The sequence below is a fragment of the Silurus meridionalis genome, chromosome 18 (genome assembly GCF_014805685.1).
Source record: "Silurus meridionalis isolate SWU-2019-XX chromosome 18, ASM1480568v1, whole genome shotgun sequence".
NCBI lineage: Eukaryota > Metazoa > Chordata > Actinopteri > Siluriformes > Siluridae > Silurus > Silurus meridionalis.
Genome location: NC_060901.1, coordinates 9140117 through 9165538, shown reverse-complemented (window position 1 = coordinate 9165538; position 25422 = coordinate 9140117). Strand labels below are relative to the sequence as shown.

The window sequence follows — 25422 nt, the reverse complement described above, 5'->3', positions numbered from 1 at the left end:
AAGAAGTAAACAAAAACAACATTTGAGTTGTATTATTTTAGATTATAATCACACACATACTCCTGACCCAGTAGATAGACATCAGTTTGAAAAGCACTGGATTACTTCATGATAGCTGTCTATTTGTTGTCTTTGAGCTGTTGTAGTCTCAGGTGAGAAGCGAGAAGAGCCAGTCACTTAGAGCTTTGTCCTCCAAAGTGGCCCCTGAGGCTGGGTTAAAGCAGCGTTCCAGGTCACACAAGATCTGAACACTTGGCTTAAAAGGTACCTGCCAAACAAACAAATGCACTCATCAGAACAGAGTCAAACTTTACTGAGGGCAGCAATATATGAGATTAAAGATCCTGATGCCGCCTACCTTTGTGATAGGAATTTCTTTTAAATCAGGCTTCAGCAGATTTCTTATCTCGGTACAGATATGACTGGTTTTCTCCAGCAGAATCTGATAACAAAAAAAACATGTTACTGACTGCAAACAAAAGGTACTGTCACTCGTGTCTGATGTATTTTCACATACAGTTTTTAGCTACATTTTACTGAGGCATTTTCCTATAAGAAATGGCTTTATTTTAACCTTAAAGAAATCTGGTATAAGTTATTACTGGAAATGTAGCATAAAATAAAAAAATACAGATGAGCCAACTGAGAGAAATCTAGGATGATTGAAAATCGCATACAATTAGTTATGGCTTGTATTTGAATGTGCTCAGTAAAAATGTAGTGCGTGGCTGGAATTATGTTACTCACCTGTTGCAGTGTGCTATTGCTGACTTTAACAGGGGTCCTGCTATCAGGTTCACTCTTCTGTAAACATCTGACAGAGGTGTTCTTGCTGGATGAAGAAAAGGCAGGAACTCTCAAATCCACTTCGGCCTCTACACAGACTGAGATCAGCTGGACATGGAGAGCTTTCAAACTTCAAATGGGAGAACGAGAGAGTAAAAAAAGTAGACAATATTCAATATAGGAATACAGGGAGTTTTTTGAAATTTTACGTTCAATTGACTGTTACTGATGAATGATACATAATATTACAAAGTATTCAGAAAGTCTCAATTTAGGTTGTTTTTAATCCCACAAAGTTTTAAGGCATATTATTTAGTAACTTCCTTAAACTGGTGAATGGAAAATGGGAAATGGTGTGTAATTTACATTTACAGCAGATGCCCTCCAGAGTGCTTTACTGTGCTTTCAGCAGAAACATCCTTGCTTTATTTAACCCAGACATCTCTTAAATAAAATATATCGTTGGCGAGTCTGCCCTGGCCAAAATGTCCTCAACTATTATGCAATTTATTTGTATTTTTACATATATATGGTATGTCAAATTACGGTTTATAGTATATATATAAAAAATAAATAAATAAATAAATAAATAAGGACTGACATTCATCTTTTGATCTCAAACCCTTGTCTTCAGGGTATAGCACAGACAAAAGAATTGACTTTGCTATTCCAATAGTTTTGGAAGGGACTGTAAACAAACCTGTCTAAAGAGATGAGTCTGTGTCCAGCCTTTATGTCAGCAGCAGCCTGTATGTTGGTCTTAGAGTTTGACATCTGGTCTTTATTCAATGCAAAGACCAGTGTTATCTACAGACAAAAAGCATTAATCAGATTCTTTTTAGTAACTTCTTTCATAACCTCCGTGTTTGTCGTATACATTTATTTAAAGTGGTATTTGTGTTTTACTATGTGTGGGTTAGGCAGTTACTATACTTCTTTAGAGAGGGATTAAGGAATTGTACCATTTTGTCTGATAGTCCACTGCTTGCCAGCATGTGTCGATGCCACTGAATGCAGAGCTGGTGTTTGTTCAGTGCAGCCCATGGATAAAGACGAGACACTGTCTGCTGTAAATGACAAACATGGGTAATAAAAGTTTGGATTTTGTTGGTCAGTGTTAGACTGTCAATTTATGATTAAGCTCATTTCATTAACTACGGGAAATAATGTGCTCTCTGCCATTATTTGGTCGTGTTCCTGCATTGTGTACAGTGTTTCTGGTATTTTTGTAGATAAACTGTAAAATAGCATTTTATTGTAGTATGAATTAAACATCCAACCATTTCTCTAGCCCTAGGTTCTAATTTTTACTGACAACACAAGATAATAACTTTTGTTAGGGCGCCCCTTGGTGGCTGCAGGCCTCTACGATGATGTTGTCTGTTATATCGACGTAACTCTGCTCAAGCCAAGCCAACATGAACAAGAAACCAACAACAAACACCTCTCTATAGTGTGTGTGTGTGTGTGTGTGTGTGTGTGTGTGTGTGTGTGTGTGTGTGTGTGTGTGTGTGTATACCTGTATAGTCTGAGGCTCCAAAATGAGGGCAGATGGAGGATCAGGTATAACACACATCTTTTTGTAAATTGTTAGGTGATCACTGAAGAATGTGTGTAACTGATTAAGTCTGAGTGTTAAATTTGAATCACCGGCCAAAGATATAACCTCATCCATTGACTGACCTGCCACTAGACAAAACACAAACACATACTATAGAACAGTGCTGTAACACTTGCACTGGAATTACTATGAGACAATGTTGAGGGAAAAAAAACACTTAAATGCAAGTAAATTATTAATTACACTGAAATCTGTGTATGTGAGGATAAAACATAATTTGGTTACAAATTCTTGATCATCATGATTATTAGATTCCTTGGTTCATTTTAATGTGAATAGCACAGTTAGATATGATGTTAGAGTAGACAGTCAGAAACCAGAAGACAAGGTTGGGATTTTTGTACTGTACTTGGCTGTGTGGAGATGTGCCTCAGATTGAGGAGGTGTGTATAGTAGCGAGAGAGGTGCACCCAGGTGATCTCAGAGCTTCTCTTAACTTTAGGGCTACTCTCTGTATCTGGAGCAGAACTGAGCTGATCTAACATGGGTTCCTCCAGTCCACCTGACATTCAGCAAAACCACACAAGCACACATTCCAGTGACCCATATACAGATGTTAAAATATACAAGAGAATTAAACAATTTGTTAGATATGTGTATTTTGTGTATACAGTGTTTCTATAACAGAAAACTCTAATTATGCAGATGCTTCAGCTACACTATAGTGCATCAGCTTAAGTGAAATGTCACATAAATTAATTTGCTAATGGCTGATTGAACATAAATTCTTACCGCAAGGAATGAGTAGATCATTGGAAGCAAAATCAGCAAGAGCTTGGAGAGATAAAAGAGAAATCGGGCCTTCTGCTTCTGCAGTGATTCCACACAACTGGGCATGATTTGTAAACACTTCCATTGTCTATAAACACCCAAAATAATCAGAGATCTAAGTATAAAATGAAGTGTGCCATTACAATAAAGTTAGTTACATACATATTTATATGTGCCTCACCCTTCCAGCAGCTCTCAGACAAACCCAGAGAAGAAGCAAGTTACTCTCTGCCACAGGAGTTGAATTTGAGCACTAGGAACAATGCACATAAAGAGTTTGCTATACTTATAATAATATAGTGCCTTTCTTACATTATTTCGGTTTGTAATTTAAAGAAGAAAAACAGGCATGTCAGTGCTCCTGAATTATCATCTTCATCACCTTGTTAGGTTTAAGACGCCGTGGAGGTTCTGCAAGGTCATTGTTGGAATTTTCCATATTCTGCAGGTATATTAAAGATAACTCCATATAGCATGCGTGAATCAACCTAAAAGAAAACACATACAATATAATGCAGCTTGTGTTATTCATGTAAAAGAATAGCAGCTATTTATCCTGAGTAATACGGGATTAAATTCTGAATATCAGAAATTCAGAATTTTACTGAAGTTACACACACTCGTTACTTACTGCAGACTGTGGCTGTGAGAATGAGCCCGTGTGATGCTCTCTAAGAAGGTTTTTACCACTGTCTGGTGGCTGAGTGTGCCTAGTGACATCAGGACCCTCTCCACAGATCCTACAGGAACACAGATACAATTATTAAAAGACTTATACCACAACACTTACATCACCTAAAACAGTGACTTGTATGGTTGGCGCTCCATGTTAAAAAAAATGTGGAATTGTTGATATGATGATGTTTTTGGTGGTTTTTAAATAGTACTAGTGCTTTTTGTCATAGATAATGTGCATAGTAACTAAATAATGTAATGAGTCGCTCTTAATTACAATTGCTATAGAAAAAAAGGGCATGCTTTTGTTTTGAGCTGTATCCCATCACCTTTCTTTAAACCTCTCTTTTTTCCTATAACTGCACATGGATGTATCCAGCTGTTTTACTCCTGTTATAAATACACAGTCTATAGCCTAGCTTACAAACTCTGCTCTGGCTGTGCTTACCTTTAAGGTACAGGATATTAGCTTCCAGCTGGGGGTCCCTGGTTGCAGAGGCTCTGGAGATGATGAGTGCAGTATGAAGCTCCTCCTGAGCCAATAACCAAAGATTTGAGTGTTGTTCATCATCTTTTTTTGAGCTCAGCACAGCCTGCAGGGCCAAACACTGACCTGGAATACAAGGCAATCCAGAAAAACATAAAAAACCCACAAATAGTTGATGTAAATTGTACTTAAATAAAGGCAATACAAAATACTGTATGCTGTATACTGGGTACACTTTTTTTGTGTTTTTTTTTTTAGGGATGTCAGTCTATTAAAATATTTAATGCTCTGCATACAGAGTATTTTCAATTATTTACAATCTAAAAGGAAAAATGCTACTGTTTAGATCTCAGGAGAATAGAATGCAAGCCTACCCAGGTGCATGGTTGTCCTGGATAGTAGAGGAAGCTGTGGATGGTAAATGTTTCTCCAAGCTGGAATGGATTCTCCTCCTGCCTTTTGCACAGTACCCTCCCCCAATGTTTTTAACTTTAAAAAGAGAAAAGAGATTACTCCAGAGGTTGCTGGTGTTGAACTTTATGTAAGGATCAGAAAGTGAAGACTGACCTGCTGCTGCAGTAGTTTTTGAGCGAGTATGTAAAGTGACTGGCCATCTGAGCCCCTCAGTTCACCCAGCAAAAGAGTGGCCTTGGCAAGTAAAAGACCAGAATGCAGAGATAGAGCACTACAACCAGACAGTAGACTTACCACCTCCTAAACACAAACAAACACACAATATTTAGTTTAACTGCTAGTCAAACAATGTTTAATAATTATTTACAGGGGCTTTATTAATCTTGTGGATGAGTGACATGCCTGCAGCATGGAGGTGCTCTCCTCCAGTGCTCTACCACAGTGTGTATTTAATGTGACCCTCTGCAGGAGCAGCATGGTCTGAGTGTCCGGGTCTCCCCAGGCCTCAGCATCTGCTAGGCCTTGTCTTATCAACCCATCCGCCTCCACACTGCTGTCCACACCTACACACATACACACAAAGTCTGTATACTCCCTACAGTTCTTAAAAAAATTAGAAATTCTGCAGTATGTGGTAAAGTGACTCTGTTGTGTTTGCACTCATTGCACTACTGTTTTGGGACTAAATAATAACCTTGTTTGTCAGATGATATCCAGGAATTTTATTGTTATGGGTAAGAATAGAAAATGTGGGTATCACATACTAAACACTGATCTACAAACAATAACAATATGATTTTATTACTGCAGTAAGAAGTAAAAAAAAAAAAGTTCAAAACCTAATTTACTCCCAATTTAGTAGTCTCGTTTCCAGTTGATAATTAGCTCGTTAGGGGTGTAGTCAGTAATAAAAGTTGTAGCAAGACTTTCAAACTACTCTGAAGTATCTTTAACATACACGAGTAACTATATTTCAGAAATCACACTGTTCAGAATTGGAAACAAAATTCCATTTAAATTACAAAACAACATTTAAACACCTGCTTGAAACATTCACCTTTACACAACTGTGTTTGATAATGCCTTATAGCTAAACACTGAAAATATGTATTAGTCTATTCAAATGTAACCCAGAAATGCTGATGAAAACAAATTGTACAGATTTTACAGATTGTAAAATCTGTTAAGGCTTTAAATCTGCAAGAATATGTTTTGGGATTTCCTGTTGACCTGGGTAGATGACAGTGCCAGGAATGTGAGCAGTGAGGCTCTGGACCAGAGCCAGTGTGCAGCGGAGCCACAGTGACCGGCCCATGCGCTCTAAAGCTTCCACTGCAGCAGGCACGTCCCCTAGCTGAGGCCCAGCATCTAGCTCTGCTTCGCCCAGCTATGCAGGAAGTAATAAATAAAAATTAATTAAATATAAACACTTCTTTATGCTAGATTTAGGTTGTGAGAAAAACTGTTAAAAAATAAAGAAAAGAAAAGAAAATAGTAAGTATATGGCTCACAAACAGTCAAATAGCATTGGGAAACTGGGACCAGACCACGATTATGAGGGTACAGCAATGGAACATTTATATCTAATACTGTATTTATGTTAGAGTACCTGCTCAGTTTTGATTTTTGACTGCTTAAGCACAGAAGATGGGTGTTTGAGGAGCGGCTGTTTTATACTGTCATTCTGGAGCAAAGGAGAGTCCTGCAGTAACCTGAGAGCAGATGCTGCCTGATCTGCACTGCAGCAGGAAAACCACATGATGGTTATATACAAACACTCATATGCAGGCACATTTATACCATGAACCTTATGTTTTACCTTGAGGCAGCTTTGCCCTGCTGCAGGGTGAGACTGGACAGTAGCAGTTTGATCTCCACAGCCAGCTCCAGCTCCTCAGGATCTGTATGGGTGTGCTGAAAGGCAAACAACTCAGAGCTGAGCTGCTCGAAGATCTCTTTTAGTAGCAGAGCCTGCAAAATGACACATAAAATAAATCTTATTAAACATATTCAACAGTAAAATAGGTTCCAATATTTACACAATTCATGACCATTTAAGTTCAAATATCGCAAAAATATACATGCAGAAAGCCTCAGTGACAAAAAATAACTGATTGATATAAAAGAATATATACTTGAAGACATGCCTACAATACTTATATGTTTCATGATTTACAGGTTTGCTACCAAATTGCCAGCAAAATGGCTGAAATTTAACTTAATTAAAAAAGAAATCATACTTTAATGTCATAAATATGACATTAACATAAATAAACATTGAAGCATGGGGGAAAGAAATCTACCAATAAACACTTACATATAGTGTGATATATTGTTTTCATAATATTGTCACCATTCAACTAAACATTTACATAGATATTACATGGTTATTATCTATGGTTTATCTATTATGTAGTATGACTTAAAATTACACAAATACGTTTGTTAAAGCCTAATATCAGCCAGTTGTTTAGCCAAATGCTACTGTTTGTTGGTTGAGTCATAGTCATAAACCCAAATGTGATTGGTCGCTTATTTACGAATAAATATATAATTTTGAGAAAATAATAATGTGTTGACCTTGATTTGTCCTGGTGTAAGGGCATCCTTTTGGGACTGGAGCTGCAGGCCTTTGGGCTCCACATTAATCAGTGACGTACTGCTTGAAAACTCGTCAGTGCTGGAGTTGCGCCAGCAGGGAGAAGTGGACCTCATCAGTGCCTCCAGATCTTCTGTGTGTTATCATGCATGGGTACACATATGTTTAAATGTACCTGTCAGCTGTATATTAGAATAAACTGGAAAACCACTAACGTACTCAAGCAACATGTCTATTTAGCATTGTTACAGGATTAAATACCTGTAAATGGCTCAGGAAGGTCATGCATTGTTCTGCACATGGCCAAGATGAGCTGAAGTCTGGCTATGTGGAGTCGACAGGTCAGTTTGGTACTGTAAAAAGCCATGATTTCTTCAGTGATTTTCTTGTTCACTAGCTCCTCTAAAACCTGCAGAAAAATAAATAGCATGTTGTTTCTATACAGAAAGGCCCTGTATCTTCTCTCAATAATTAAAAGTGTAACAAAAGCTTGTCACCTCAAGATTGCAAGGATCCGTGAGAGGTTTATAATTACTGAACGTCTTCCATTTCTGTGTACAAACACAAAGAGAAGATGACATTGTTAAGATATCATACAGCTATAAGTATTCTACCATTGAATTTACTTTGCTCTCAAGCTATGTAATTTAGCCTGTAAATATGCACTATTAAACAAATTAAACAAATAGGCATTGTTTAATTAAAGATATAATACCGAAACTTTCTCTGCTTTAACGTAGCTGATGTAAGGCAAGGGAACTTCCTCTCCATCACAGAGATTGTGTATCTCTTTTACCGCCTCAGCAAATAGGTGCAACTCAGTCAACATCTTTACCTGTATACAACGAAACAGAAGGCATGACCTGTAATCACTTACTGGAAACACCATATATTTTCCCTTTACTCATACTTTCATCTGTAACTGCTTCAACTTGGTCATATGTGTGATGGGAATACACTTTAGATGGAATGCTGTAAGGAACGATGCTACACACATACCAACAACATTCACAACACTTCACAGAGAGTAACCAAAGCTAAAGATCAAGCAAGGTATAGAAGATACACAGAGGCCCATTAAAAAAAAATTACCAGTATCATTGACTGCAGTACATCGATCAATTAGAAGAATAAAACATGCAAAAGGGCATCAAAAAGAAAGAATCACAATTATCCAACATCTAACTGTAGTGTCCTCATTCACTTTCCTGCCTACCATGGTCCTACATCAGTATTTATTTATATTTTAGTTATATTATATTTATTTACTCGTACAAACCTTCAGTATTCTGGATGCTGCGGTGAGTTGGGGATGCCGACATACTTTACTGGCTATGTATTGGTAGAGAACCACGAGAGGAAGTGCCTGAAAGCAGACAGTAAAATAAAATAATTCATTCTCATGATAATGTCAAAAAATAGTTATTGGTCTACCAATTAGTTAAGTAAGTAATTACAGTAACATTGCAGATCCTACAGTAACTAATTATATATATAACTAATTTTACTAAAGAATTTAGATTTACAGTGATAATTGAACAATAACCAGTCCCATGCAAAAGTTCTATAAAATGTTATAAGACAGCACAAAAAGCCAATGTAGGCAAATGTGGATGTTCAGTTCCTTTTCCTTGGTAAACTGGCATTTGAATATTAGAAAATAAAGAAAGCAGGGAAAATTATGCAAATAATCAGAACATTCTAACTTGTCTGTACAATAATCAGCCCAAAAAGATTTAATCATTGAAAAAAAGCATATTTGATAAGGTATAGAGTGACTTTATATGTTAGTATGTGGTTGTGTTGCTTCAGTACTGTAAGGTGATGTCCTGAAGTGTACAGCCAGTGGCACAAAAAGTCCAGGCTGGCCACAGTGCTGCCGGCGAATGTCTGGTCCACCTCTGAGAAGACATTCATCCCAGGGATGAGCTCCGTATTTAGCGTATAAGAAGAGTACTCCAAATCATTGTCAGGATGAGGCATGGACGCCTTTAACAGACACTGAGCAAAATACAAATGAACTAATCACACCAAGGATTACTGTTTTACATGCATTATAGTCTTATATGCCTTCTTCTTCAGATGCAAAATTACCCTCTAAAATACAACAAATTCAAGGTGAACATTGTTGCTCCTTATACCACATAACTTGTCATATAACAATAATTTTTTATATGTATGCATTTTATATTACTTAGATTAAATTATTTGCTATAATCATTACAGCAGCTCTGAAAAGCAGCTCTTATTTAAATTCATTCATTCTAACATTTGTTTCTATAATAACAACTACAGGCTTATATTATATTAGTAATAAGCAAAAAAAAAAGATTAATGTAAACAATTGTATATAAGAGAAATAAAAAAACTTTTATTCTGTTTTTTGTTTTGTTTTACCTTAAAGAGCTTAGCAGAAAGAAAGCAGCAATTTGTTCGTTGGCTAATGTTAGATGTTAAGATGTACCTATGGACAAAAGTAACAATTGCATTAACAATCTTGCATGAGCAAAATAGCAAAAACAAAAACTGTCACTTTTCATTTTACATACTGAGCAATCTTGGCAGACAACAATGCACCCTGGAGACAACCCCATATCCCAGCATGTCTCAGGGGCTGTGAAGATGAATCACCATCCCAGGATTCAAGCACATTTGTTGTCTGCAAGGCATGATCCAAAGCCTTACTCCAATTTGAATGAGCAGCCCTGCACACAGATTATACAAATATCTACCAATAGCATCAACAATATTCTTATTATGTCTACTAATTAAACATACAGCTAGCTATATATTATTATAAATGATTTCAATGATTTCACACACATACTTCAGATTTCCGTTGTAGAAATGCAGATTCCCAAGGTCATGCAGAGCTTGAACTTGCAGTGAGTTATAATTATTTTCCTGAAGGTATTCTATATTAGTGGACAAGAAGTGTTTAGTTTCATGATCAACATCTGTTAATATTTATGCAATTTTCAGATAGAAATTCTCACTGATAGAGCTGTTATAGGAAGACAGGACAGTCTGGATGTGCGATGGAGACAGAGGAGAGCTATAAACAGAGCCCATGGAGTTGTAGTCTTCATTGGACAGGTCTGGAGGACTGATGGATGGTGCCATGCTGGCTGCTGATTTCAACTCTACACTGGCCTGTGAGCCATGAAAGGACTCCTCACAGAATGGCGCCTCTATCGCTAGAGAGTTAATACATAAAAGAGAGCACATTAATTATACCATAAATATGAAACATTAAGACCCACGATACAAATGAGGCAAACATAGTTTCAACATAATGGTCGGGTCATATGGATTAAAGAGGAAGTCAGGTCAGTGTGTTTATTGTCATTTGTGCATCATCAGCAATAAAGGGTTTTAAAAAAGGTACAGGGACAGTTCATGTTCAGTTTCTCTTGATTCAGTGGACAATCTCAACTGTATCAGTTTCAAACAAATATTCACAATGCTTGTGCTCATACTGAATATCCTTTCAACACACATAATACTGTTTATTATACTGCTCTACACCAATAAACTGTAATGATTTATAATCCCCTTATAGGTCTAGCTTCTGTTAAAGTCATGTCATCCCAGGGAGTTGTTCTTTGTCACTGTCTGTTGCGCTTTGCTTTGCAGGGATCTAAACCTACATCCGGATTTCTCTCAACTTGCTTTGTGACCATGCCAAATGTTAAAAGTGCGATACAAATAAAATTTCAATGACAATGTGAGAGACTTACAGTGCTGTGCCTCAGCTAGCAAAAGCATGAGAAGTGTGTGGCTGTGCTGGAAGGAACAAACTGTGTGGCATCTCTTGGACAGGGACTCTCTGAAGCAGTGCAGCGTGTCATCAATGTCCAGTGGCACAGAGACCACACACATGGCTCTTTTCCTCTCTGTGGAAAAGAAAACAAATGTTACATACCATCTTGATCATCACAAGTGATTAACAGCATAGTACATGCAAGATACACACAGAGCCATATTTTAAAATAGTGTACATTGGTGTAGATTTCACAATTCACTATGGACCAAAGTAAATATAATTATCTCATAATACTAACAAAAAACTGGTCACATATGTAGTGTGGCCCTTACAGTAAAACAAGTATATACAAATTAAAACATCACTGTTTAGTCTTTACCTTCCAGCTCCAGAGGTTCTGAGGAAACTTTGGTAGCAGAATTGTCAAGCCAACTCTTCACACTGGAATGTAAAAGCAGCTGTTTCTCTGCATAGTTTCTACAGGTCACCTGTGGGTGAATGTCAATTACACACTATTATATGAGTTCCTTAGTGTATAAATGTTTATCTTTCACAATTTAAATTGCCTGCAGCATTTGGTTCACCTTTTCTCCAGTGACCGACTCTGTGTAAGTGAAATGTGGCTGAGGGACTGAAGGGCCTCCAAAGCTGCTTATTCTTTCCAGTAGCCTTCTCTGAGCATATACCAACACTGGGGTTATTATATGAGTGTAGCGTTCCCTGGAATACAATGCACAAGACATTACTTTCCACAAGTTTCAAGTTGATTACTTTAAACAAGCCCCCAAAGTATTTACAGCATAAAATATGTGCATAATTGGAGAAGCTAAACGAAAAGAGAAATTTTGAACTTCAGGCCAAAATTTGCACTGATACCAATATTTAACTTTGGACTTATATATTCCATATAACAGGTAGATGTCAATGCATTTATTACCAGTTTAATAACTGGCCAAAAATGTCCTTTTATTGTCCTTTTATGCAGAATGACATGCTTTTCTCTATGTTTCCCATTGAGAGGACTCACCGTGTATAAAAGTTGTATATCAAGGCAAGATGGACAAGTGTTTCCCATTTAGCCTGATAGAATAGGAGCTCCAGTGTGTGTAACACCAAATTCTTCATCCACTTTAGATCTACCAGCATACCAGCATTCAGAGGCCTGGCTTCTAACTCTTCACCTTCCTCATCATACACCTTCCAAAGCTATACAAAAAGATTATGTTATAAATTATTGCCTTGCAGTCCACATTAAGCTTATAGTGGATTAGTGTATACTGTGAGAAATGACCTGTAGTTTCTCAATCATGTCCATGAGCAGATCTGAAGCCAGAGCCAGCAAGGGTGTGAACACTGTGTAGAACTGGTCAAGTGTCAGTGTCCTGTAAGTCTCAGAGCTCTGGTTACACTCAATTATAAATGCAATGGAGTTGAACTGGTCCCAAAGATTCTCACAGACCCACTGCAGGGATGTCCAAAGACTTCCACGATAGGCCAGAACCTACAAATATTTTTAAAGCATAACGATATTATTAATGGCAAAATAAAAAAATAAAAAAATGCTTTTGGAGAAAATATGGGCTTGTATGCACCATGGCTCTCCTGAGGTATATTGAGGCCTTGTAAATGGTGTCCAGGGGTTTAAAACGGTTACGGGATGTTGTTTCACTGCAATCTGAGTCACTGGTCAGAATCTCCTGATCAGTTTCCACTTCACTTTCTCCAGACGTCTCTCCATTAATGTTTGCCGCTCCTAACAAAATACTTGGCATATTAATACATACTCTTAATTATGAGTGAAGTTTAACAGACTGATGACAGTACATGAACTGGTCAAGTATGCTCTTAATAAAACCAGGTCCAAGCCTGTTATTAGAAATGTAGAAAAGAAAATACTGCAATCTAACCCAGTTATCATGTGACACTGGCACGCAAATTTTCAAGGAGTGTGATTAGTCAAAAATGTTGTTATACACAATGTACATAAATCCAATACTATTCCTCATCACAGATACCCACCTTGACTGATACCCTTGGCTTTGTGAATGGTGGGTTTAAGGAATAAAGGGCTCAACTCAGGGGGTTTGATGTGTTGGGAAATATTACTCCATTTCACCAGTGTTCCAGTGTGTGCCAAGGAGAAGAAGTGCAAAGACAGCTTGCTGTAACTATAGGTTTTAAGAAAAAAAAAAGAAAGACGTCAAAGATAGTTGCATCTTTTTAACATTTAACATTTATCTAGCAATCTTAAGTTATGAATTTGTATTTTCTGCTTTCTTCATTAATGTCATTGATATTAAATTGTTAAATATACTCATTATGTTCATGTATGCAACTGAAATAAATAGATGTGTATCAACCCAGGCTCACTTTAGTAAGTCTTCTTAAATATATATAAATTTCTTACATTTTGGAGCTCTTGTAGGGTACACATGTAAAAGTGAAAATGGGCATACCATTGTTGGGCAGGTGCTACAGGGTGAAGTTGAAAGTTCCTTCTCAGGAGACCCAGGTGTGCTTGAGCCAGGGTCAGATTGGCGAGGCATCGCCATGGTAACTCGTCTGAGAGGACCTGCCTCATCATCCTCTGCTGCTGGTGCCTTCTCAGCAATCCCAGCTGTTTCATCAATGTTTCTACTGCTTTGAACTCTCTGTCACGTAATACAATGTATTACAATACAGTTGACATGACAACAATTAACCAGACCTTATGGAAACTTACTTCTCAGAGCCTTTTGAGTTGGAAACTGATTTCTTCAACACATTCTTCTTTTTATGAGCTCTGTTTATCTGGTAACAGACACAAATAGCATGAATGTGAAGGGTTCTTGAAGTGCAAGTGATATCATTGAAGATGTGTAGGTGTAAGTGTGTTTGTGCTTTTCATTTACTTTAATGCAGTACTGTATGATAGATGATGTAAACTTCTTCTGATCATTTCTTAAATTCCTGTTAGGCTTCTTCGGCAATGTCAAATTTTCATCTCGACTGTTAATAAAGTGCATATGTTAGCCATGTGACCATTCAATCACACACAAACACATACAGACACACATACCGACCTCTTAAGCCAGTTGAAGATTTCTTGTCCGTATTGTATTAGCAGTTCTAACTCATCTTTTTGCAGCGCTTTCTGTAGCAGGAGTGCAGCAAACTCCATAAAGCAAGACATTTCTTTAAACTTCATCACTGTTGGGAAAATAAATATATACATCACAAAAGCTGCATCTGTGACAAAACAGTGTTCACTGCTTTATTAAAATGTCCAGCTCACCATTTTGAAAATCATTCCTGAGCGAGCTGGAACCAATGATCTTGTACAGAATATTGGGATTTTCTTCTCCACTCAGTTCACAGTCAAAATAATCCACTGCTTAAAAAAAATACATTGACAGTATAAAATATTTAAACCTTTTCAAAATGGGGATCACAGATTGTACAAAGCATCATGGTCATTATTTTTAAAAAGAAGGGTAAACGTTCAAACACAAAAGATTTTTCCAAATAATACTGAGCATTGCAAATAAATAACATCAAGGCATGCTGCTATAAAGGAAAAAAATCAATGATGGGGTGGTGTTAGGAGGCCAAGTGCAAAGCAGTGTTAATAATCTTTGTAATCCTACAGAGTTGAAAACTCTGTGTTACCAATTTGGAACAAAATATCCCTTCTAACTTAGCTTTTTACCTTCTCTGTTCCAAGCTGGATCATCCCTGTTTTTAAATGTCTGCAGTTTTTCATGCTGCTTTAAAGCAATACATGTCAAAGCCTTCAATTCCTCACTTGGTTCAGCTTCCTGGATGCAAACCTCTGCCTTCTTTTGGGGTTTCTTTACCTGATAAACAAAACACATGCCTTAAAATTTACTATGAAAGTCATAAACCATGTTTCCTGTGCTAACAATGCTAATAACTAATAGTCAAACAATCTAGCATTTATCACCTTCATTAGGACTGCATTATTGTATTGTGCTTATTTAAAACTAGCAGCAACATGAACTAATGATACACATGAGTGCAGTGGCTGGCAGCAAATCAGTGATTTAGGCTCTAGGTTACTAATAAGTGGGTTTGTTAGTTTGAATACCAGCCAACCACAGTAACACAATTAGGTTCTAAAAGCAAAGCTCCAGGATGCTGTGACTCTGCTCTGACCCTAGCATCACAAGAAGTTGGTTGATATGTAAATAAAAAAATGTAAATGCACTTTTAATTATATAATATCTTTTTAACTATATTAAAGAAAGTCACACAAAATCACAAAAACAATAACATTTGTCTGTTTTTTATTATTGTAATTAATTAAAATTACCTATTAATTAAAAGTCTTTCATTGATTAATTAATTAATCAATTGATTAATTTATTTACTCCAATAATAGCTTTTTACTGGCCAGGATGGATCCAAAAACCATCCTGGAAAAATTGGGCATAAGACTGGAAAGTATAATTTATTTTATAAAAGAGCATTTACCCTATCTTGTGGCTGGAGATTCTCATTCATCTCTAGTAGGAGCTGCTTCCCTTGTTCCATCACTGAAGAAGCCAAAAATTCATCTTTCAAGCCCTACACACATAATAATATGCAAAATTTATAGATCTTAATAATTCAGTCTGAGGTTAATATATTCCTGGATTTGGCAAATAATAGAACTGATTTAAATTGATGTAATAATTTGCTGGTATCATTGAGATTAGTTTGCTAAAAATGAACTCATTTGATTCAATGTTTTTGATAGAATTGGTCAGTTGAATAAAATCATGTGTGCAAATCTCACCAGATATGTTGGTAATACCATATATGTAACAGAGGCTTATTACCTTGCCTACATACTGTGTGATACAGGCCACCATGTGATATAGTGATTCAGAAGTAGCAACAGGCCTTTTCTGTTTGAGTGCAGCAGAAATCTTCTGCAGCACCTTCAGACACTTCAACAGCACCTGAAACAAGCACAAATGATAGTTCATGCTTAAATGCTTAAAATTATTAAAATATTTTACAATTAATTTAACAAAGTGGTAACACTAAAGCTCAATCCAAATTGCTAATAAATATCCCTTTTTCAGAAATGAATACTAACATTTTAAATGGAAATGTTATAAAAAAAAATGTGGTTCAATTCCTTCTGACCAGTCAGATTCAAGCTTTCATCAGCATTGTGGCATAAACACCATGATCCACCCACCTGAATCGCAGGGTCTGATGGGATCTGATAGAAGACAAGTGGTGCCAGGAGGCCATAGCAGGTCACTACAGCCTGCAGGGCAGCATTGCTGTCATTGAGATGTAGTGACAGATCTATGGCCACAAGCATCTTCTCACACTCTGCAAGTCTAGCCTCCTATATCAAAGGTCATGAGAACAGCTTTAAAGAGAATTTGTGATTTATTGGCCAAAAACATATTCACTTTTGCATTCTGCTCGACTCAGGTCTACTGTTCAAAATCACTCATGAGAAGACATTTAACACACAAACTGCTCTAACCTGTCCCCAGATCAGAGGGCTTCCATCACTGAGGGAGTCACAGTATAGTGCTCCCTCCTGGATGTGAATGTTGGTCTGTATAAAGATTGAGGTGAGAAAAGCTGCTGCAGTACAGGAGAGGAAAGCTGCAATATCTCTGGGCACAATCTTCAGAAATGAATATAAAAAAATTAAAACATTTAAGGCCATTAATGGATGCAATTAGAACAACATACGGTACAACATTTGGATGTCTAACTTTGTCTGGGCAAGCCTCTCAGTAGCTTTTTTATCCACTGGTTCCTCACAGACTCCAGAATCAGTAACTGCTGAAAGAGTAAAGTGGCTCCATATCTCACTGCAGGTTTTCTTGGCTAGTGTATACTGGCCTGTTTGGTAGGCCACCTGAAGCAAAAAGATATATATTTGAAATATTATTTGTGTAAGCATTATGCCATAAAACACAGGTCTAAATGCACGTACCTGAGCTAAATGTCCCCAGGTTGTCAACAGAGGCAGTGGAAGAGAGGCTAGCACTGGCCTGGTGGTGTCTCCAATACGGCTTCCAATTAAGTTGCCCTGAGCGTCGTAGGCTGCCACAGCAAAGACATATTTCTGGTTGGGTTCCAGGCCACTTACATGAAACAAGCGTTCACTTCTAGATGAAATCTAATTGAAAAAACAGATTTATATTATTACAAAATATTACTTAGTAATATTTTGTACATCCTAGAATGTCCATATTTGACTCAAGAGAATGTAGTGGAGCAGTGTAATCAGACCAGCATAATACAACTACTGAACTCACTGGAAATTTATAGTTTCATGTACATAGTATCAACATTTAGTTTTACATTTTTATATTAAATTATTTGTTCAGATGGTGTATATCTACCATTTCACCAGTGCCAACCAGGTGGCAGTCTCTGGTCCGTACTTTCAGGTTGACACGTTCAACTTCTTTACCATAAATACCATACCAGCAAACCTGCACCATACCAAAATAGATGTTAAAAATGTATTTGACTTCTTTGACTCTACTACCAACATAATTCAGCAAACACTGTCACAAAGTTCTGTACATTTATAGTACTACAAACATGAAATTATACAATTTCTTGTACAATAATAGTCATGTTCTGCATAACACGAAAATGCATGCTATAAATTACTTTATAATTAAAACCAAATGCAGGGCAATCCTAGAAGAGAACATCTGGTCTACCTAAATGTGTTAGAATAGCTAAACAGAGCCCAGGTCACAATCCAACCAAAAAACAGAGAAAATATTTGAAAAATACTATTGAAAAATGGTCTCCATCCAATCTGAGAGAGCTTGAGCAATTTTGCCAAAATTCTTTTATACATATTATGTAAAACAAAAGGAAAAAGTAATTGTGTGGTGAGATTACCTGCTCCTCCAGCATGTATGGTGCTGGTGTAAAAGTTAAAGATCGATTGCTACGGGACAGCAGCACAGGTGGGGGTCTACACCCTTCTTCCACTCCTGATCCCATCTCTGCAGAAGTAGCAGAAATGGTCATCCGCTTCTCTTCCAGACCTGCTTTCTCCAGTAATGTCAAAGCCTCCTGAACCAATACAGCACAATATAGTTGTTACCGGATTGTTTTTTTTTTCCTGTAAAGGTTTTAAATAGTGATTTGACATGCTGACCTCAAGCAGCTTTTTGGTGCATTTGTTAGTAGCATCTTTCTTATAGAGAAATAAGGCCTTCTGTGCCAGAAACAAAACTTTGGAAATTTTGTTCTTCTTAATCTTCTCTTGCAGGGCACCTTCTGTTGGAAATAAGCAAGGACATTTCAGCACTACTCAGACTGTTTTTTGTTGTAGACATGTTTCCTAGAACTATTTCTTTAATGAGAGATTCACAAAGATGTAAAATATCAGTAAGTTAAAGGTAGTTGATTTTACCTGCTCTGGCTCTCTCAGAATATTCAGTAGTAAACTGTCTTTGTGCATTTTGCACGAGTGGCTTCTTTTTCCCTTCAGGATTCTCATCATCTAAGTTGGAGAAACACAGCTGTTAAATTATATCCAATGCACAAACATCATTATTCTTTCTTTTTTTTCCAAAGGTCATGTGGGTGAGTGGGGAAGGGAGTGTCACAAACTTGGGTAAATATCCAAGAGTTTGAAGAATATTCTGTGCTGGAAAGCCAGTAGTTCCATATGCATATCTATTAGGAGAGATCTCATGCTTGAACCGTTCTTAATCTGTTCATGCTCTGAAGATCTCAAACCTTCTCCACTAAATTTCTGAAAAAAGAAATGACAACAGATCTTTTCTTCTGAAATATGCCACAGTTAATTATATATTAATGAGCAATTTGTACAGATTTAAGCACACAAATTACTTATTTGTGTCCATTGCTACCGGTATTATAAAATCTGAGATGAACAGGTTACAGACAAGTTATTGCATCACAATCTGTATCTCATATTGATGAGCAAAGGCACTTCTGTCTGGTTATCTTTGACTATTAATATTTTTATTTGTTTGTTTGTTTGTTTTAAGATAGACCTGCCATGGCTATTAATTTGACTAATTGGAGTTTCTAGCTTGTAGTATAGCACTACCTGTAAGAACACAGTGTCAGAGATTGCAGAGGCATCGTGAGAGAGAGATACAGTCCTGCTTCTTGATACACACTCTAGACCTTTCTCCAGCACAGTCCATGCCATCTCAAGATGCTCTGCATGTGAGTTCTGCAACCATGTTCAGATATAAAGGGTTAATAAGTCAAGCTAGACTGTATTACACTTAAATTACACAAAATATGAAACCTTTTAATTTTTACATGCACTTTAATTAAGATGGAAATGTATCTTACATGAGCTTACCAAACTAGATGTGGCTGTAGGTTTTTCAAAAGAGGGAGTTTGCAGATTGATGTCTTTATTTGAGTCTTCACAAACAAAAGAAACATGTTGTAATTGCACATAGTAAATTAAAATTGAATGCAACTCAAATTTGAATTTGTTAGTCTCATATCAATATTAATAAGTTCCAATGAAATAGTGTGTAATTGCATGCCTTTTGCTGGGATGGTCAATAGAAGTGAGTCTGCACTGATCTCCAGTACTGAGGTCAATCTGAGAGTCATCTCAGCCACTGCCACTGGATCTATCTCAGCTAATTGACACATATAGGCCACCTCACACAAAAGGAACAGAGTCTGGAGCCACTGCGTGATAAAGCCACAAATAATATTCATTAATAACAATTGTGATGGTGCACTTGCAAAAAAAAATATATATTTGAGTTTAGGTAAAGGCAGAGTCAACTACCTTGTCTGGAAAAGCCATTTTGCCTATGTAGCATGCTGGGTCTGGTCTGGCCTGAACCCTCTGAAACACAAGCTTATATTTTGCCCAGAGGAACAGTACAATATCCAAGACCAGGTCCTCATCAGGTCTGATGTCCTGGTTCACATATTTAACACAAGCACAGTCAGCAGTCTTTCACCACTGGAATTACAAGTTATACAAAATAGCAGAGATTTAGGTATCAGAGGGCTGACCTGAGCTGCCTCACACACACAAACATGCAGAGTCTGGACCAGATTTAAAAGCTCATCTGTCATGCTAATTAGCCCTGAAGGTTGCTCTTTATCTGTGGGTGAAAAATACAGAGTGGTTTGGGTTGAGAAGATAGTTTTGCAGCAGAATGTAGACAACATCCAATGGTCATCAATGATTAGTAATTGTTTCTTATCGAAACTTAAAAATTTCTTGATACCAGATTGAATGTCAGTCGTGAGCTCTTTGGTCCCCTGACGGACCCTTTGAGTGGACAAGACACGCTCCATGGCCTCCAGCAGGGTGAGTTCTAACTCAGCCTTCCGGAAAAGACGACCCTCCAAACCCTACCAGAAAATACACCGTGAATCTTAACACATTGATAAATGCAAAGAAATGTAAACATTCAATTAACATTTCACCAGCTGACTTACAGAAAGCACTGTCACAAGGTTGTCTGATAGGCTGCAAAACACGTCCCACTGTTCATATCTAAACAGCAGCTTCACAAACTTCACTGCAGCATCCACTGAAATCTGATTCTCACCTGTGGTAAACATCACATCAACCATGAGCTAAACATTAGAACCAGTTGGACAATTTTAAAAATGTAAAAATAGAATGTTGAAGATTCACCAGCTATAGCCATCTCTAAGAGGGTGCAAGTAGGAGCAAGGGCATTCAAAGACAAGGGCAGGCTGTCATTCCGGACTCGATCAGGTGAGCCACCAATTCCTAAACCACAAACAAAAGTTAAAAGCGCAGTCTAAAACAAACAACAAAACATTTATATACAAAGTGGCTTAAACAGGAAGAATACCAGATAGTATGCTGATGCCAGCTGACATGAGCTCGATTGCCACCTCCTGATAATCAGGGTCATCCAATGTACCAGTCTGCAAAGGTCTGCGAGAACTGTCCCACAGAGCCTCCAACACTGCCAGGAACTGAGCAGCATTTCCTTCAAACAGCTCCATCAGGATGCGTTCAGTTGTTGTACGTGGCCATGGACTCTGGGTCTAAACAAGAATAATAGAGAGAAAGGAACAGAAAGTAGGTAAAAACACATCTATCGGCAGTTTTTAGTACCAGTTATAATTTCAATAAGTATAAAGTACTCACATTCTGAACATCCTTAAGATTGCCCTTCTGTTTCAACCGGAAAAATCCTTTAGGTTTCCTTTGAGATTCATACACTAAGCGTTTAAACACCATGGCCGCAACCTGCACACCAACACAGCAGCATTCAAAAGCATGGACAAACACACACTCATTATAACATAGAGCTACTATAAAGTATCCAATTTTTATTTTAATGCATAATCAGCATTAATAATCATTTATCAGTGTTTCTTAAAACATATGAAGTAATTTTTGTGTAAAGTTTTTGAAATGGATGATCCTGTTTTTAAAACAAATACTTTTCATAGATGAGATTTTTTTCATACGTACTTTGATTGTAGCATCTTTAAAGGCTTGGTTTGTCTCTGGTGTAGATGGTAATCCAGTCATCTTCTGCAGCTTTCCTAGTTCATCTATTTTAGCAAGAGCTTGTCTAGCAAACACCTGGCCAAGAAAAGACACAATCTTGTGTCAGATTATGATAGTAACTGCCCAAAATCTCTTTTTAACCAATTTATACAGTCATTTGGGTAAATCGATGTTTAGTATTGTTTAGTTATTTTAGTAAGTTTAAGTTATTTTAGTTATTTCTTCTAAATTGTACTTAGATGTTTAACTATTAGGTTAAACAAAATATTAAAATCCCTCTCATGTCAACATTTTCTGTTTATACTTTTCTTTGCTGAATATTACTGCATTTTTGTTGTGGCTACTTTAATTTTTTCTAGCACAGAATTATACATTTAACTATTTCAGTTTTTCATAGGAGTAAATATGTTTAGTTAATAGAGATGAATAAGCATCGTAGAACACAATTGCAGTTTTTCATAACGTATATTATAAATCATGTTTCAACATAATTTCATGTATGGATAAAATTGAGATAAATAAATGTAAGAGAGTAAAAACTTTGAGAACTGAATGATAAATAATCATGTCTTTCCTTCTGCTTTCTAATAGAACCACAGCAGGATCTGCACTATTTTATACTTACAGAGATATATATATATATATTTTTTTTATCACTAAAGTGGGAAACTGACCTCTGCTTGTACAGCAGCCTCGCCACTATAGTAACATTCACAAACACTACAGTACAGAGTGGCTCTCCAGGGCAGAAACCTAGGAGTTAGCAATGGGATGGATGTTTCCAGACACACACATCCCCACAGTAAATATTCAATAGCCTGAAAAAAAGAAACACAATGGAAACATTTTAGCATCGACAGTCTGCAGTACATGTGCTATAAGTGAAAGCATGCATGGTCGATTACCTGAGCAGAGTGACTCACTGACATTAAGAACCGACATATATTGTAGATGTACAAAGAACCTGGGGATATAATAAAAAAAACGTACAATCACATAATGGAATATTTTACATCTTTTTGCTTTAATTAGATGAGCTGCTGCATCACGTACCATTGTACAACAACCAGCACAGGCTTTCATGAGGCAGGATGGCCTGCATAATGATGCGCAAAAACCCTAGAATGCTGAGCAGTTTCTGCATCCCGATGCAATCCGGCTGCTTGCATCTCTCACGTTCCAAGTGAAAAACACACATGCATTCCCCATACAAAGCACGGAGCTAATAAACATACAGGCAACCAGTTAATAGACTTACCAGGTCATTTCTGTCTACTGGCTAGCATTTCCAAGCACACAGATAGTTCTAATATGCCAAACCGTAAGTTTTGCTCCTGCAGTGTGAAAGCCTTGAGGGAAGAAGACCTGCTCGAATTGCTTCACATCTCTGATGCTCTCCAAGCTAGCAGTGGAGATCCGTTGTAAATAGAGTTTGTATCCCTGCCACAGTGCCAATCTATAAAACTACACACAGGGGTCACTTTATTAAATGGATCAACAATACAGGAGCATTAGCTATGTAAACAGTATTTATATGAATAAAACTGGTTTGAAGTTAATTAGATATAGTTATTGCCCATCTGTTCTGTGCATCAGAACAACTTTGTTTCAAAATAAAAATGCACCATGGTAGCATCTTTAACTAGATATTGTTTTCCTGATGGATCACTTTGAACAGCACACTGACGGTACAGACATGATAGAGTGCACTACATTAAAAAAGTAGCTTTACTAGGATTTTTAAACACCATGCATAGCTTGTGCTCTTAAACTTCATCAAACTCTCTTTATGGAGTTCCTGTGCTTGCACTATGCATGTACCACTTCCCAAAACATGCCAGGAAATGGACCTTTGACTCGAAATTGCACCAATGTGTGAATGCAACCCAAAATTCTTGCCAATAACAGTGATTCTGACTTTAAATTATTGTGCAAATGTGTGTGCATGGTGACGGACTGGTATCCCATCTAGAATGTACATTCCATTGTCATGACCAGTGACCATTCAGTTAAAAATTACCGTCGCTACGCTTGATCTCATATCATTACTGCACACGCGTACAATTGCTTTGGTAAGAATGAGAATAGTCCACCACCTAATAATATCTGATCAGTGATGGTCCTTTAGTGTTCACTTGAAGTCAGGACAAATCAAGGCGGCTTTTATTGTCATTCTGCTATGGTCTGGACCATGGTGCAACACAGAACAGTATGAACAGTAACAGTATTGTGAAGTGCAAAACACAACAGTGTGAGATCAGTACAGGACAAAATAAATACACAGGACTTTCCAGTGATGTATAATGTAAATCAGATACAGTAAAAAGTTTGCAATAAAGCATTATCCTGATAGTCTGGTGTGGTCTATACAATTATAAAAAGCAATAAATAGAAGAAGAGCAAATAAACGATCCTACGTTATTCTCGAAAAGAAAATCTGAGATGTCCAGCAAAGTCTCTTCATAATAAAGGCTCGGAAGACGAGGTTCATATTTCTTCCAGATGTCAAACAGTTTTAAAGACCTGTCAAAAACAAACTTCATATCAATACATTGCGTTGAAACAAAATGCATGAGATGCATGAGATTCAAAACAAAAATAAATCAGGAGGACGTGAACATGAATTGATTTAAACAGACATGACATTAGCACAGACACCATGCATTACCCTTTTAAATAAGAGCAGTGGTCGAAGCTGAGCGAATCCCGAATTCTTTTCACATACGATCTAAACTCTTTTAAATCCTTCTCAAAAGCCAAAATGACCGGGTTAGATTTATCTAAAGAGCCATAATATGAAGCTGGTAAAGGCTGCATTTTATTTTCGAATCACTATCGGACCTAGCCCAGGGAGCAAATGTATAGGGTGTTGCTAAGGAGACGCGCATGCGCGCTGCAAACGATGCGCGGGCTCGGGACAGCTACGTCAGACGCGCCGCCATGTTGGAGGTGGAAGTGTGGAAGTGATAGCTAACAGCTACATCTAAAAACACTAAACCACATTGTTTTCACGGGTTTAACCTTCTTTAGCAGGTGTATATCTGCTGAGTATCTGAATGTAAACCTCTCCAGTTTATAATTTCTTTACAATGGCTCACCATAGCTCACCTTGGTTTAAATGTAGCACTACTGGAAAACCAGCTCTTCTGTCAAATCCAGCAGATGTTTATCTTATAAACTGACTAAACTGCAACTGTTTCTGATATGTTTCAATTAATTATGTCCACTGTTGATTTATGTACTCCAAAAAGGCCCCTATCCTCCATTCAAACAGTATGATAAAAGCTTAAGGATATTAAGAGCTGAAGCAAGTTTGTTTTTTTGACTTGACCTTATCACAGTTTTCTTACTGAATCTGTACATCTTTGAATATCCAGCACAATCATAAAACTCAACATGGTTTAGATGATCCCTTATTTTTATACAAACAACATGTTTACTTTCTCTAATCAACCGAAAACGTGCTGCCATTTTGACCATTTAAACCTCACCAAAAACAGGTTTAATGTTAATCCTAAACTGAATTTTAACAAGACTATAGTCAAGCTAAGTTTACTGTAAAATTAAAGCCAGGATCAAAATGATAATTCAATGTAACCCTGATTATATAAAAACAATGTTAATGTTTGGTGCAACTAAATTATTAGATTAAACGATCATTTAATCTAGATTCAATCTTAAACATTAAAGATTCAACCTACTCTATAGATATTATTGGTTTTAATATAATGCCTTTGGGTTACCTTGCTACAAGCATACTTTTAATATTGCTCTTTATGATCAGCATGTGTACAGTGCCTATCAG

General features: G+C 37.1%; 1 protein-coding gene across 1 annotated transcript; it reads right to left on the bottom strand.

The window, feature by feature from the left end:
- Positions 1–17: 17 nt before the first annotated feature.
- Positions 18–24452, bottom strand: cfap54 (cilia and flagella associated protein 54). Its single transcript, XM_046873099.1, has 69 exons — positions 24286–24452; positions 24035–24140; positions 22938–23081; positions 22671–22839; positions 22523–22581; positions 22292–22435; positions 21579–21692; positions 21249–21350; positions 20947–21145; positions 20763–20861; positions 20561–20673; positions 20347–20473; positions 20129–20220; positions 19896–20030; positions 19642–19792; positions 19449–19513; positions 19185–19313; positions 18719–18863; positions 18519–18608; positions 18261–18382; positions 17999–18175; positions 17482–17574; positions 17070–17255; positions 16848–16991; positions 16608–16754; positions 16308–16463; positions 15940–16062; positions 15593–15685; positions 14808–14955; positions 14394–14492; positions 14182–14308; positions 14011–14107; positions 13842–13909; positions 13576–13770; positions 13139–13287; positions 12712–12872; positions 12411–12620; positions 12147–12325; positions 11704–11839; positions 11499–11607; positions 11094–11249; positions 10350–10550; positions 10181–10268; positions 9903–10058; positions 9751–9817; positions 9169–9354; positions 8633–8719; positions 8069–8188; positions 7851–7904; positions 7615–7762; positions 7335–7486; positions 6574–6725; positions 6364–6493; positions 5985–6141; positions 5157–5317; positions 4908–5054; positions 4715–4829; positions 4302–4466; positions 3810–3918; positions 3561–3666; positions 3360–3431; positions 3140–3266; positions 2757–2909; positions 2306–2475; positions 1749–1853; positions 1487–1593; positions 748–916; positions 359–442; positions 18–268 (listed from the first exon to the last, which is right to left on the bottom strand). The coding sequence occupies exons 1-69, from the start codon at positions 24432–24434 to the stop codon at positions 149–151; spliced, it is 9015 nt and encodes a 3004-aa protein (XP_046729055.1). The 5' UTR covers positions 24435–24452; the 3' UTR covers positions 18–148.
- Between the last annotated feature and the right edge of the window lie 970 nt (positions 24453–25422).

Bases quoted from the DNA above. Each gene is read 5' to 3' on its own strand.
- cfap54 (XM_046873099.1), bottom strand. From the start codon at position 24,434: ATGCAGCCTTTACCAGCTTCATATTATGGCTCTTTAGATAAATCTAAC. The intron at 11,608-11,703 runs GTGAACCAAATG...ATTCACCCACAG, and splicing joins AGTCGGTCACTGGAGAAAAG to GTGACCTGTAGAAACTATGC. The intron at 9,355-9,750 runs GTAAAACAAAAC...TATTTTGCTCAG, and splicing joins TTTCTGCTAAGCTCTTTAAG to TGTCTGTTAAAGGCGTCCAT.